Source organism: Podarcis cretensis (assembly GCF_951804945.1).
Source record: "Podarcis cretensis genome assembly, chromosome: 10".
Lineage (NCBI taxonomy): Eukaryota > Metazoa > Chordata > Lepidosauria > Squamata > Lacertidae > Podarcis > Podarcis cretensis.
In genome coordinates, this window is record NC_137179.1 from 24,053,364 (window position 1) to 24,068,130 (window position 14,767).

The 14,767-nt window shown below is 45.0% G+C and overlaps 1 protein-coding gene across 5 annotated transcripts in view; it reads left to right on the forward strand.

Moving 5' to 3' along the window:
• The window catches only part of TBXAS1 (thromboxane A synthase 1), a 218,014-nt gene that overhangs the window by 75,786 nt on the left and 127,461 nt on the right, over nt 1-14,767 (forward strand). For all 5 annotated transcript variants that reach the window (XM_079992705.1, XM_079992708.1, XM_079992709.1 and 2 more), the window contains exon 5: nt 7,801-7,897. In XM_079992705.1, the coding sequence (XP_079848831.1) occupies nt 7,801-7,897 (97 nt within the window). The remainder of the gene's footprint in view (nt 1-7,800; nt 7,898-14,767) is intronic.

Below are 14,767 nucleotides of genomic sequence, written 5' to 3' on the forward strand. Positions count from 1 at the left end.
AGGCATCATACTGCAGAAAAAAAGGTTTTTATGAGACTGCCGCTTTTTGTTCATTACAGAATGAGGGGCAAGGGTATGTATGTCCTAAATAGTCAGCTGCATGCCATTTGCCATTTCTCAATTTGCAATCTGGCTATTTTAAGGTAAAGGTAAAGGTACCCCTGCACGTCAGGGCCAGTCGTGACCGACTCTAGGGTTGCGCGCTCATCTCGCTCAAGAGGCTGGGAGCCGGCGCTGTCCGAAGACACTTCCAGGTCACGTGGCCAGCGTGACGAAGCTGCATCTGGTGAGCCAGCACCAGCGCCGCACATGGAAATGCCGTTTACCTTCCCACTAGAAAGCGGTCCCTATTTATCTACTTGCACTTAGGGGTGCTTTCGAACTGCTAGGTGGGCAGGAGCAGGGACCGAACGACGGGAGCTCACCCTGTCATTGGGATTCGAACCGCCGACCTTTTGATCAGCAAGTCCTAGGCTCTGTGGCTTAACCCACAGCGCCACCTGCGTCTGGCTATTTTAATATGCTTCAAATGCTAAGCTCTGGCTCCCGAGATATCAAATGCATTCAGGATTGCAGCAGCCGCCAACGGAACAAAAGAGAGGGAAGGGCTGGAGGAGGTACTAAAACCTCTTTAAAAAGTAAATGTTCCGGATGCGAAAGCGGACAGGGGTCCTACATCCTTGACAGCTGTATAGAAGAGACAGGAACTCTGTTCTCCTTTTCATGTGGCCCAGGTTGGCTTCTCTGGACAGGCAAACCGCCCAAGCATACAACGGCCTTGCATGGAAATTCATACTTTAACGTGCTATTACATGGCAGAGCTTTCTTCGGTTGTTGTTTTTCCTAATAGACCTGACAGACGTGGAGCTCATTGGTCCCTGAAATGCCAGAAAGTATGATGACATCATCCAAATAAAAGATAACAGATTGATCTAGCAAACCTCAAAATGAGTCCCAGAGGAAATGCTGGAAGGTTTATGTAGAGTTTCCCATTCCAAGGAGTATGATGTAAGGCGTGATTAAAACATGGCACCCCAGTTGTCCATATCACTGTAGCACACAGGTGCTAGGACGCCATCTTGTTGACAAGGTGACAAGCACCTATATTTTCTGGCCAGCTTAGTGTTTCTACACACCAAAGACCAAACTAGACATGACAGGGCAGCTGTTAATGTCTTGACCCTTTTGTATATAAAGTAGGGTTGAGGAAGTCTAATTTTTATGTGCAAAGGGCGTATGGAAAATGAGGAGTGCCGCCTTCTCTGCCATGTCCTACTGCACTCTGTTCCTTTAAGCAGCCCCCCCCCCCAAAAAAAATCTGGCTCTAATACTGGAAGCAAGATGGGCTGGCAGAAGATTGCTTAAAGCCGTAGAGTCAGGCAAGGAGCGGGTAGGGGGTGGCTTGCACTCCTTACCCCCCAAATTCTTACTTTATGTAAAGACTGGATCCCTCTTCATCTCTGTTTTAGATGCAAACAAGACAGAAATGAGATAAACCAGGCGAGCTAGAGCAACCCACATGTATTTTACACTGAGTTAACTATCATCATGAACAATTGGATGACACTAGGTGTTAGATAGACATACCAAAGATACAGTGCACTTTACTTTACAAAAAAGGAGGTGACCAGCTTTTGTTGCTTAATGTTGCTATATTTATTAAGAGTTACTAAAAATAATAGCGAGTGCCCTTAAAATACACTTCCTCTTTTCAGTCTAATTTTGAATGTATCCAAGAACGGCCCTTTATCCTTTGCTAAGAAAACCTTTCTGCCCCCAACCCCACCTTCTGAATTCTGAAACGGAGTCTTTGTCTATGTAATAATATTGGAAACCTACTGGAGAATGCAAATGCTGACATAAAAATAAGCATGCAACTGTGCTGTTCTTTTAAAGATGCACACAAATACCTCAGGTTCGGAACCGCTGTTTTTGTAAAAACTGCATCTGGGCTGTGCGTCACACGCCACTTTCGTGCCAAAGAGTCAACATTATGCATTGCAAGTGGACCCGGGTTTTATTTGCAGCAGGTCATTTTGCTGACCCCTGAAATAATTAGGCAAGTGGTGAAGGCCTGGTGTCTATTTTTAAATGAGTAAACATTTGTGCTTTACTTTCTCTGTGTTTTTTACCTACCTGCTGTAAAAATAGGGAACAGAATGGCTTAGGTTGTTCCTCTGTTTTCTTTAGAAATGAATGACACTTAAGAAAGTAGCATTTTCCTTCAGCATGTTTATATCCCGCAGTTTTTTAATAGACACCCACCCTTGCTTTTCTCAGTGTAGTTTCCTTCTCTCTTAGCCAGATAAAAGATAATATCATTTTCCATTGCATTTGGATTTTCAGATGATCTCTGCTTGGCTTTACCAGGCATCTACTAAAGAAATAAAGCAAAGCCTTGTTTTCAACCCCCCTCTGCATCCCCCTCCCCGTTTTTCTTTCCACTATGTTCCAAGCAATGTGTTTGAATTCGGTACAGAGCTGATAACAGATAGGCAGATCAAAGCCTTCTGCAAGTTGATGGACCGGCTGTAAACAGAGTGAATGGGGCACAGGTGTTTTCCCACACAGATGCCATATTGAACAAAAACAGCCCTTTATGTAGTACTTGTCCTGTGAAGCGAAGCAAAATCTGAATGGAGACCATCCTACTGTGTTAATGTACATTGTCTCAAGCTTTGGCCTCTAATGGTGTGTTGATGAATGACAGGAGATGTTAGAAAGGCCGTTGCTTGCAAGTTTTGGGCCTAGCACAGGTGAGTCACAATCTAATGCAAAAAGGGAGATGGTTGTTTAAAAAGTGATTGATTGCTTGCAAAATGGTCAATGCCCTTTATGCGCACCAGAGGCAGGAAAATATCCAAAACTATTACACAATATGCAAAGGAAACTTTGTGTAGTAGTGCAATGAAGAGGCTGACCTGTGGATAAGGAAGCACCCAATTCATATTTTTATCACATTCCCAATAAGTGGCCTTTGACAGTGCATTGCGTTACAATGTCTGCCCCTCACTTGCTAAAACAATTTGCATATAGCGTTTTAAACACCCTATATACAAATGCTAATTGTTACTGTGATTATTATTTGCATAATCAAATACACTGGATTGTGCAACTGTGGAGCAACACAGAAAAAGAAATTTATAACCCAGAGTTGTCCCTTTGTAGCACAGACTAGTCTATGCAAGGAAATTATGGTTTGCATTGGAAAATGATGAATGATAACTAGTTGGATGAATGCTTATTTAAACTGTATGTATTTTGTAAAAGCACAATACATCACTGAGGAGGTGGACAGCGTTTTTGGCCCTTGAAGTCTTATTAGAGAAATTTACAGGAGAATGACAACTGATCAGCAGACATGTAATTTAAAATATATAACTATTTGCGTCAATACAATGGGTGTTGTGCTAGATTTGGTGGGTGTGCTGCACTTACACTGTGGTGCAATCTGTGCTGAAGCCCTTTTCATTTGTGGGTCACAATTGTATGCAATTTCATGGAACACAGCACTGTTATCTCCCTTGTTTATAACACCACTGCATGCTACATGCAACTGCGAAGTGTAATAAAAAGTGGGGGGTCTTAATGTGTACTGTAACATATTTCTTTATCACACAGCATGGGAAGCAGATGGTGCTTGAAGAGTCCATTTCTTTAAAAATCACCCTCATACCATGCATCTGCACACCTATGTAGGCAGTAGATGCAAGTCAGTGGAGAGAACAGTCTCTTCATCAGCTTGCAATAAGGGGAGAGAGAAAAAGGCAGGAACTCTAGCAGGGGCGGCACATTCGGTTCTAACCCCTGAGATGCCCACCCCCAGCTCCAGCCCACCGAAGCCTCCTAAAAGTGAGGGTTTGGGGAAAGAGCTTTTGAGTTGAGCACAAACTGGGAAAGGCCGAACTGTAGCAAATATCACTGCTGCATGAAAAACAGCAACTGATTTTCTAGAAAAAAAGGACTAAATGGAAAAATCTTAATAAAATTTTATTAAAATGAGATTTCCTTACTTATCCTGCGATCCGGTGTAATACGTTGCCTGAAGCCTCTGGGCTACCTTTGAAACATTATTGAAAACATTAAAACATAAACATTTTTTGCAATAATAACATTCCCTTTAATATTTCACAGATGATAGTAGGGACATACACTTCAACGCCCTAGTTCTCATACCAAACCTCTCTCCCCTCACGTCACACACATTTCTAAAGATCTTCTTTGTCTTTTGTATGATGTACAACAGCTTTTGTGGGCCTGGTGCTTTCCAGATGTGGTTAGACCACAACTCTTGCCAACCCTAGCCAGCGCTGGAGCTGATGGGAGTTGTAGTCCAACAACATCTGGAGGGCACCAGGTTGGCCTAGGCTGCTGTACTCATGAAGTTTGCCACTGACTACCTGCCACCAATTTTAAAGCCTTGGAGGCAGCTTTAACTTTTGTTTAAAGATATAGTAGGAAAAACACAATTGCCTTAAAATAGCTTATTTAACTGTTCAAAATAGACATCTGTGTGAGGCCTTGCAGGCTGGGCCTGGCATTAGTGTGTTCGTTCACACGTGCTGGCATCGAACATAAGGTATAATCCCTCCTTATGCAGAGGTTTTCGGCCTTGAGGAATGACAGCTGGAGCAAGCTGCACTAAATATTGAGAAGGATCACCAAATGGCAAAAATATGCATAGTGGTTACCCAGGGAGGGACAGGTATAAGGATATTGGGGGTGGGGGGTGGCTCAGAGAACCTGTTTGGTACTTGCCCTAGTAAATAGGGACAGTTGGGAGTTTGTATGATAAAGCTGCATCTGTCTGAGGCCCTTGAACAGTGTCACCTGCTTTACCCACAAGAAAGCTATCCCAGCAATCTGGTTTGTGGGAACAAAATCTCTTTGGCTCCCTCTAGAGCCGAAGAGAAAGAACTGGTGAGCTCATAGGCCCCTCTGGCTTTTTAGACTTAAAGCTCTGTATAACACTGTTGCTTTTATATATCACAACAGTTTGGGGCTATTGCCCTAAATTAGAACAATTTTGGCATGCTCCTTGCACCACTGATTAATTTGACGTGTGCACGTGTGTTAACTAAATGGTCTTTCATAGATCTCAGCCACAGCAGTGCAGATCCCAATGGCCTTGCATCTTCTACCACCAAGAGTTCCAGGTGTCCAAACTAGCCATTCCCTCCTATGTTTCACACTATACGTGGCTCTATCTCAGATAGATCTCTTCGTTGGCCAGTTGGCTGGTTCTGTATGTGGAATGACAATTTGAGATCACTGGGTGCTGAAATAGATGGGCCACTAGCCTGATACAGCAGGCTCTTTCTATGCTTTTGTGGTTAGGAAGAGAGAGAGAGAGAAATGGAGGTTCCCGAAATATTGCCTCAGCCATGAAACATGCTGTGTGTCCTTTTTATTTTTTATTTTTTGCATTCTTAAATAAGATTTTATTAAGGCCTTTCGCCATCAGAGCCGTAGCTAGGTGATCTTGCGCCCCTGGCGGAACTGTCCAGATTGCGCCCCCTAGCCATTGACAAATTACCGGTAGCTCTTCTTTCTGCCTCTCCCCTCCCCCCCCATTCAATTCACCCTCTATTTAAAACCTTTTCTTATGAGGCAATAATATTTTTATTTACAGACATATTTATGGACATATTTTTAGCCGATTTTGCGCCCCCGCCCTTGCCTGCCCACCTGGCGGGGGCTCACCTCACCACCCCCTAATTATTATTATTATGAATTAAAGTCAACCATAGTCTTCTTCCAGTCCAACATCATTAAGAAACATTCTGTCCTTATTTCTCCAAGGGCTTCTTCACTGTGATGTATTAAGTCATTGATCCAGAATTACTTACTTATTGTACAGTCATTAATTCACACTCAAATCCATATCTTCCAATTCTACAGAAACATGGTGTGTTTCCTAAAGGCAGTAATATGGGGGGGCAGGGGGAGAAAGAATCAGTATATATGAGCCCCTTGAAGAGCAGGATATGAATAAATAAAACTTCTTCATTGCAGCAGAAGTGTGTTGTGCTCTTTGGTGGGGGGAAATCCTACTTTTTTGGGGAATTACTAATAAATAAATAAATAGAATACTACTTTGCAACAAACTGGTTTGGAATGACACTTATTCGAAATTACAGAAAAAGTATATATGAACATCTGGAGTTGGATCCAGTGGTGTGGCTTAGTTGACGGTAAGGGGAGGGAAGCATTTCTCAGCAATTCCCCCCTCTCTTCTGAGGCTCCCCTCCCCTTGTCCTCCTGCTAAATCTGCAAGAGCATCCCCAAACCTTCTGAAACATATTTGGGGTGGGGTGGGAGGAGATGCAGAGGGGAGGGGGGATCACCCAAAAAACACTCTCCAAAAAAATCAAGGTCATGATGACTCTGTCTGGATTTTCTCCCCAAAGGCTATCTACATCTCAGCTGCTTTTTAATTTTCTGTTAAGGGAAGGGAAAATGTAAGTGCACATAACAGAGAAATTGGAGAAGCAGTCATCGTTGGAGGTGAAAGAGAGTGCTTGCTACCTTATGTTTTTGGATACATCTTTCCTCAAATGAAGATCAAACCTTGCATAAAAGCAATTTCACTGGTTTTACCTGTATATTTTTAATTCATTTGTGCTTCAGTGGGTTTTCTGTTTTCATCCTTATCCCCCCCTCCCTCCCACAAACTCAACACCTTCCTGTTAAATAACTGAATTCATCATGATGACACCGGAACATCCTATGACTCAAGTACAACAGAATAGCTTTTAACTTCATTGTAGGCTGTCACCATCCTCAGAAAGATCTATTACGGGCGATGAGTGGAAATGTGCAACCAATTTGCTAGTTCCAATACATTTTGATCCAAATAAACATAATGTGATTCAGGTTTTCATAAAGAGTTTCATTTTATGTTGTCCGTTAAAGTTAATTTCATCCCTCTGAAATGCTGCTAAGGGAGCATCTGTGGCAGATTAATATTTCCACCCACTGACTGCAGTGTGAGAGTGTATTGGGTGCCAATTATTGCTGCATTTCCTCATGTAGCCGTAATTTTAATCTTGCTAGAATTTGGGAGGGGGTGTTGTACTGTGTTGAAGTCTTGTTTATTTGGTAGAGTCCTTTGTGTGTTTGTCTATGTCATGAGTTTGTATACTGTTGAATCCGACTCTTCGTGACCCCATGGACCAGAGCACGCCAGGCACGCCTGTCTTCCACTGCCTCCTGCAGTTTGGTCAAACTTATGCTAGTAGCTTTGAGAACACTGTCCAACCATCTTGTCCTCTGCCATCCTCTTCTCCTTGTGCCCTCAATCAGGGTCTTTTCCAGGGGGGTCTTCTCTTCTCATGAGGTGGCCAAAGTCTTGGAGCCTCAGCTTCAGGATCTGTCCTTCCAGTGAGCACTCAGGGCTGATTTCCTTAAGAATGGAGAGGTTTGATCCTCACTCTAAAAACCAGCATCTCTGGCATCCCCAGGTGAAAACCCGACTTGAAACTTTGGAGAGCTGCTGCCAGTCAGTGTAGGAAATATTGATATAGATGGACCTGTGGTCTGGCCCAGTAGCTTCCTATGTTCCTAAAAGAGAACCCTTTGTGGATGATTGAAAACAGGACAACTATTGAGGAAATAGAGTAATATTTGAATAATTTACTGACTGAGAGCCCTGCAGTTGAGTAAGGCAGATTAAGAATCCCTATGAAAGCCCATCTTATCGGTTAGGAGGGTGGACCTGTCTGAAATGGTAGCTTTTCTAAACAAATAGCCAAGCACAATTCTGTTCATTATTAATACAATTCTCCATTTCGTGTGCAGGTATTACATGGGTCGTCGTATGTACATTGTGGTATCTGAGCCAGAGATGATCAAGCATATCTTGAAGGATGATTTCGGAAACTTTACTAACAGAATGGTAAGTAACTCTTCTTACAAATGCTAAGGTTTGTTGTTCTTCTATAAAGAACAAGAAAGCCTCCCAAAAGTACATTGAGTTGCCTTTCAGAGGCAGTTCCTCTGCAGTACTGCTGTGGCACTGACCCACCACTATTTGGACCAGGGCAGGAGACGCTCCACAGCTGGTACCATGCAATGGCTAAGAAGCTAGAGCAATTGCTCATAAGCAATGAGCATTTGTGCCTCAGCCACAACTGCACCGTTGCTTCAGGGCCAAACAAGACAATACACCATTTATACAATTAGCATTACTGGGGTGGTATGTGTGTGATATGGATTAGGACCCTGGTGGGGCTCTACCGAGCCCTGAGGCCCATGGCAGGTGCTAAGCCATGCCAACCCCTGATGCCGGTTCTGATTAGCGTTTGCTTTTCCCCAGTCAGTAGTAGACATCAGGTTGCATGGCCTCATTCATACAGTGGTACCTCTGGTTACGTACTTAATTCATTCCGGAGGTCCATTCTTAACCTGAAACTGTTCTTAACCTGAAGCACCACTTTAGCTAATGGGGCCTCCTACTGCCGCCGTGCCGCCAGAGCACGATTTCTGTTCTCATCCTGAAGCAAAGTTCTTAACCCGAGGTGCTATTTCTGGGTTAGCGGAGTCTGTAACCTGAAGCGTATGTAGCCTGAAGCGTATGTAACCTGAAGTGTATGTAACCCGAGGTACCACTGTACTTCCATTTGTTTCTAGTTGAGAAAGCACGAGGCTGAGAGGTTTTCTGTTTGCCCTGTGCTTTCTAGGCCCAGGTCCGTTGGCCATGCTGCTTTCCCCAGGAATTCGTGCTCTTTACTGCTGAATCAGAGCAAGCATCAATCTGCGGGAAACCCAACTGATGTTTTTTTTTTATTCAGTGGTAGAGAGCAGGTTTCCTCAGGAGAAAGCAGCGAGACAAGCAGAAGTGTGGGTGAGCCCTCGCTTTTGGCAGACTTGGCTTCAAGTGGGAGTGGGGTGAATCCTACATTGGTTTCCACCCTCTTGTTTCTTGAAGATGCAGTATAGTTCTGTTCCTGCCATTTAACTTTGATTCAGCTGCCCTGGTATTTTGTCGGGACAGGAACTATGTTGTGTGCCACAGAGTCAGTTTGCCGCATTCTCTGCTCTGAAGGAATTGTGTGTTTGAAGGGCTGTAGCCTTTTTGTTGAGTCAGCAGCAGAAAGCGTCTCTGCCCGTAACTCTGAGCCTTTGACTGCCCTCATGCCTGAGCAATAAATAATGTCTAAAACTGCCTTGACATTGACACGGAATCGCTGTCACCGTCACCTAACTCAACCTCCCTCCCTACAGCAATCCAGTCCATACCCAAATGCCCTGAATTTGCCTGGAAATAGCACTTCTGGTACTGAGAGCTCTTTGTGTGGTTTCTCTATCTCCATTGTGTGCAATGGAGATGTTCCTTCTTCTATGAAGCAGAAAGTTGGAGGGAGGGACCAGAATATAGTTTAAATTTAGAAGGACCTACATGAGAAATAAGTTGCATAATGGCATGCCTAGTCTCTCACATTTAATATTACCTGCTTGGCCCAAAATGACAACGTTAGAGAACATCACACCCCATCCAATTGCTTTGTATAAATGCAAGCAGAAGTCTACAAATCGTAACTGTGTGTGGCAGAGAATGACATGGAGGGAGAGACAAGCACACTCTGGCTATTAAGTAGAAGTATTTTTATGTGGTTTTTAATAAATGTGAATCTAAAGCTTTGAAAATTACTCTGAGCAAGCCCTTTCTCTGCTTTTATTTAGAAATTCTGGTTGCAAGTGTGCCATATACTGTGCAAAAAATTAAAAAACTACCATTCTATCATGTTCTCTCTCTCCCCCGCCCCACCCCCCTGCTGCCCCTAATGCTATGCTGATGAAACTGAGAGAATAAAGCATTCGGCTTTTCAGAATAAATGCTGACCACAAAGCTATGATAATACAGCTCATTCCTGAGCTGGAACATCCCTGCTGCTCTTACGCCAGGACTTTTTCTAAAAGAGATTGAGGGCAGCTGCTGTTTTTACAATTAAAGCAGCAGTCACAAAATTGTCGATCCGATGTTTAGCTCATGCTTTCATAAATGAACTGGGGGGGCATCCTTAGGGGTGCAGTGACAGTAGGAATTTAGGGAGACATATTTAGGGGTGTGTGATGGGATGATGAGCTGCTTGTGCATAAAGCTTAGTCCCTCAGAGTTTGCTCAACTTAGCAAGGCTCTGTTTTTAGCGGAGCCCTTAAGCATGGCTCCCTCAGTCGCTGGCAGCATCCGACAGTGGGCGTTTACGGAATCTACTCCAGCATAAAAGCTCCTTGACGGAAACGCGTCGTCTAGATTCTCGGCGCGACAGTTTCCGGCGAGGAGTGGGTGTACCTATGGGAGGACCTGAGACTTCTCCGCTGTTATCGCTGGAAGACTCCCTGAGCCATTCCTTCGTCTCTCTCTCTCCCTGATCTCCCACTCTCCCCCTGCTGCTGCCTTCCGCCGCTGCTGAGTCTCTCCTGACTTCTGAGAGCCCCTCCACCGCCTGTCTTTCCGATGGCAGTTCCCTGACAGGGTGCATTGGCAGCAGCTTCCAACTCTGGCAGGAACTATTGCTGGCCATAAGAGGAGTGGGATAGAAAACTTTCCATTATTATTATTATTATTATTATTATTATTATTATTATTATTATTATTCTGCCCTATACCCGGAGGTCTCAAGGCGGTTCACAGAATAAAATCAAAAATATAAAACCACAAAATACATGTTTTTCATTTAGAAATACACCGTTTCATAGAACTTATTTATTAATTTGTTGTTGTTGTTGTTGTTGTTGTTGTTGTTGTTGTTATATTTTCTTAAACTTATTACTGTATTTTTCGCTCTATAAGACGCACCGTTCCCCTCCTAAAAAGTAAGGGGAAATGTGTGTGCGAATGCAGCGAATGCAGGCGGGAGGCTCTGCTCAGCGCTCCCTTTAAAGAGCCGCACACACACTCCGCACGCTTTTTAAAGGGAGCGCAGCTCTTGGGGGAGCCTTAGCTGCACACAGCCTCTCCTGGGCAGGGGGATGAAGGCTCCCCTTGCCCGGGAGAGGCTGCGTGCGGCTATCCCATAAGCCAGGACAACAAGCGAGATTGCTGTGCAGCTATCCCACTTGCTGTCCTGGCTTCTGGGATTCAGAATCTTTTTTTCCCTTGTTATCCTCTTCTAAAAACTAGGTGCGTCTTATGGTCTGGTGCGTCTTATAGAGAGAAAAATACAGTAATTGTTTCCCCCCCCCCAAAAAAAATGTAAGTCAAAGCAACTTAAAATGTAACAAAAGTTGGGTACCACCCCCACTCTCAGCCGAGCGGTAGCTAGATTCCAGGAGGGTCCAGGCGCTCTACCAGTATCTGTGATCCTTTGGAGAATTGATGACACGGCAGAAGTTGTTCTTTAAAAACCAAAAACACCCTGTCAACAATTTTAACTGAGGTATAGCTAAACACCTCTATCCCAGGTGAGGCACTGGCTTGGAAAGGAAGCTTAGCCTGTATTTTTCCACTGGCCTGCAATTTTCCCTTCAGTACTGCAAACAAGTCCTATCATTTATTAATTTATAGGGTTTAGGGGGTCCCCGCAATCTATAACAATAACACATACTTTAAAACCAGCATAAAACTAAAACAGAATGAAATCTAAAACTCACATCCCAGCTGCTGAACCGGGTCTTGAAAACCAAGCACCACAACATCCTTGTTACTTATTGCTCAAGGCTCCACTCCACTAGCAGTGCTGTCAGACCAGGCCTTTGGGCCAAAAGTCCAGGGCCCTACATAGCAGGAGGGTCCCCCACAGAAGGTATGCAGAACTAGCACACCACATTTTGAAGTAAAATTGCTTAGCTGCATCACCATACTCTGCCTGTTGTATCCGTTCATTCCTAAATAGCCCTTCCTCCCACTAGTTTACAGTGCAAGTTCTTTTGATAATGATGTGCTAGAAAAATATAATTGTCCTAAAGTAGGCTTGCGAAAGCTCAAAACATGCCTCAGCAGCTGCAGCCCGTGAAATGACTGGCTGTGCACTATGTTGTTGTTGTTGTTGTTGTTACTATTTATTCGCTTTACTCATTAAAGTAAAAGCGACTTACAAACTTCATTGAAGTAATAAGACCAATTGCAATAAACACAATTGATGAAAGCCTAAAAAACAAACACACGTCCTTGTAAATAAAAGACAGGTCTAGCAGACTCTGACCCACCCGAAAAGAGGCCACAAATACTTAAAAACCTTTCATACTAAGGACCAAAAGTATGGAGCTTTAGTGCTCACATATGTGCATATAGACAAGGTGCATAAGTGTGTACAATCACATACACCCACACCCACACCCTACCGTTGACTTCTAGAGACCTTGGGGGAAATGACTATACAGTCATTCCTCGGGTTGAAGTCGCTTCAGGTTAAGCCTTTTTGGGTTGCGCTCCACGGCGACCTGGAAGTAATGGAGCGCGTTACTTCTGGGTTTCGCCGCTCACGCATGCGCAGACGCTCAAAATGATGTCACGCGCATGCGCGGAAGCAGCGAATCACCAGACGCGTGAACGCGGGTTGCGTTCGCTTCAGAATGCGAACGGGGCTCCGGAACGGATCCCGTTCACATCCAGAGGTACCACTGTACTAAGCACTGTGACAACACACAAGGTATCCCCAAAGGGCAAAATAAGGATGGAATAAGGACAGTGATCTATCATGTACAAGGACTAGGGAAGAGGACCCATCTTTGCTTATGGGGATAGTTGGAGGTGATTTGTGTGTGAGGGTGAGGGGAACTAGGATGTGCTGGGTGCAGGGATCTGGGATTGGGGTGGCTCAAAGGAGCCAGGATATTAAAAGTGGAGAATACCCTTATTGGAACTCTTTGACCCTTTCCTTGCTCAGAAAAATTCCATGGCATTTAGCAAATGTATTTTGAACAAAGATATATTTGGTTGTTGTTGCTGGTTTTTAAAGTTGTTTTCTATGAGATTTCTGCTTACGAGTCGGTTCATAGATACTGTGAACCTCTCTAAAATGTTTGTGTTTTTTTTTTAAAAAATCAAAGCCGTCTGTAATTGGGAGTCAGGCCTTGGTGTGTTCATGAGAAGAATGACCTTAATCTGATAAAATGTGCACTCGCCAGAATACCATGTTTGCTGGAAGGTTATTCAGAAGAAATCAGTTTAGTTTAATCGGATGGTCGAGTTCTCGGAAGATTCTGATTGGTTTACTACCTGAAAGAGCAATTTGGTGGTTAGGAAGGAAAAGGGAAGAGCAGATTCCATGTGGAGCAAAGTTGTGGAGCTTACCGTATTTTTCGCTCCATAGGACGCACTTTTTCCCCTCCAAAAATGAAGGGGAAATGTGTGTGCGTCCTATGGTGCGAATGCAGGCTTTCGCTGAAGCCTGGAGAGCGAGAGGCATCGGTGCGCACTGACCCCTCTCGCTCTCCAGGCTTCAGGAAGCTATCCGCAAGCCTTGCAAGCCTGGCGAGAGTTCCCGCGAGCTCACGAGGCTTGCGGGCAGCAGTCTGCAGCCCCAGCGAGTGTCCACAAGCCTTGCGCGCCTGGCGGAAGGTCCCGCCGAGCGCACAAGGCTTGGGGCGGCAGCTTGTTGCCCGAAGCACAGGGAGCCCTCCGGAGGGCTCCCCGTGCTTCGGGCGAGTGTCTGCAAGCCTTGCGCGCCCGGCGGTAGGTCCCGCCAGGCGTGCGAGGCTTGGGGCGGCAGCCTGTTGCCCAAAGCACAGGGAGCCCTCCGGAGGGCTCCCCGTACTTGGGCGAGTGTCTGCAAGCCTTGCGCGCCCGGCGGGAGGTCCCGCCGGGCGCGCGAGGCTTGGGGCGGCAGAAGGGTCTCCTTCTGTTCCTTCTCCAGGTTCGCTGAAGGGCGATGCCCCTTCTCCCTCTCTGTGCAGCACCTCTTCTGTGAAGGAGGGGCGCTGGGCAGAGAGAGAGAAGGCGCAGTGCTCCTTCAGCGACGCGTCTGTCCTGGCTTCTGCTTTACCCCTGCGCAGCCTCTTTGGGCAGGGGGAGCCTTCATCCCGCTGCCCTGAAGAGGCTTGGCGCGGTTACCCCAGAAGCCAGAACAGCCACACGTATCCCAGAAGCCAGATCCCTCTTGCTGTTCTGGCTTCTGGGGTTCAGAATAATTTTTTCTTGTTTTCCGCCTCCCAAAACTAGGTGCGCCCTATCGTCCGGTGCGCCCTATGGTGCGAAAAATACGGTAGCCAGGATTTTCCAGGAAGAACTTTCTATTTCTCGGCAACAAAGGAGGGCCATAGATCAGTGGTGGAACATCTCAGTTGTAGGGCAAGTTAAATCCCTGGCATCTCTGGGTAAGGCTGGGAGAGAGCTCTGCCTGTCATTGCAGACAATTGTGAAGGATTAAATATAATTCAGCTTCCTATGTTCCTATGAATAACAGAAGATTTTTATTTCTTTTAAAGAATACCTTATAGAGCATTTAAATGTTTGAATAGTCAGCCAAGGAGAGCTAGGAAAGATAGCAAAAGTCACTGGGTTTTATTTGCCATGTTGGCTATGCTCTGACTCCATGGTCAAAGGCAGTAATGCTTCTAAATATCTGTTACTGGAAACTGCAGAAGAGGAGAGTGCTGTTGTGCTCGAATACTGCCTTTGGGCTTCCCATAGGCATCTGTGAGGACAGGATGCTAGACTGGATGAACCATTGGCCTGCCAGCAGTCTCATCTTACATTCTTATTTATGCATATATTTTTTTATAAAAAAAGTTATACAGTTAAAATATACAGTGGTACCTCAGGTTAACTACAGAGGTCCGTTCTTAACCTGAAACTGTTCTTAACCTGAAGCACCACTTTAGC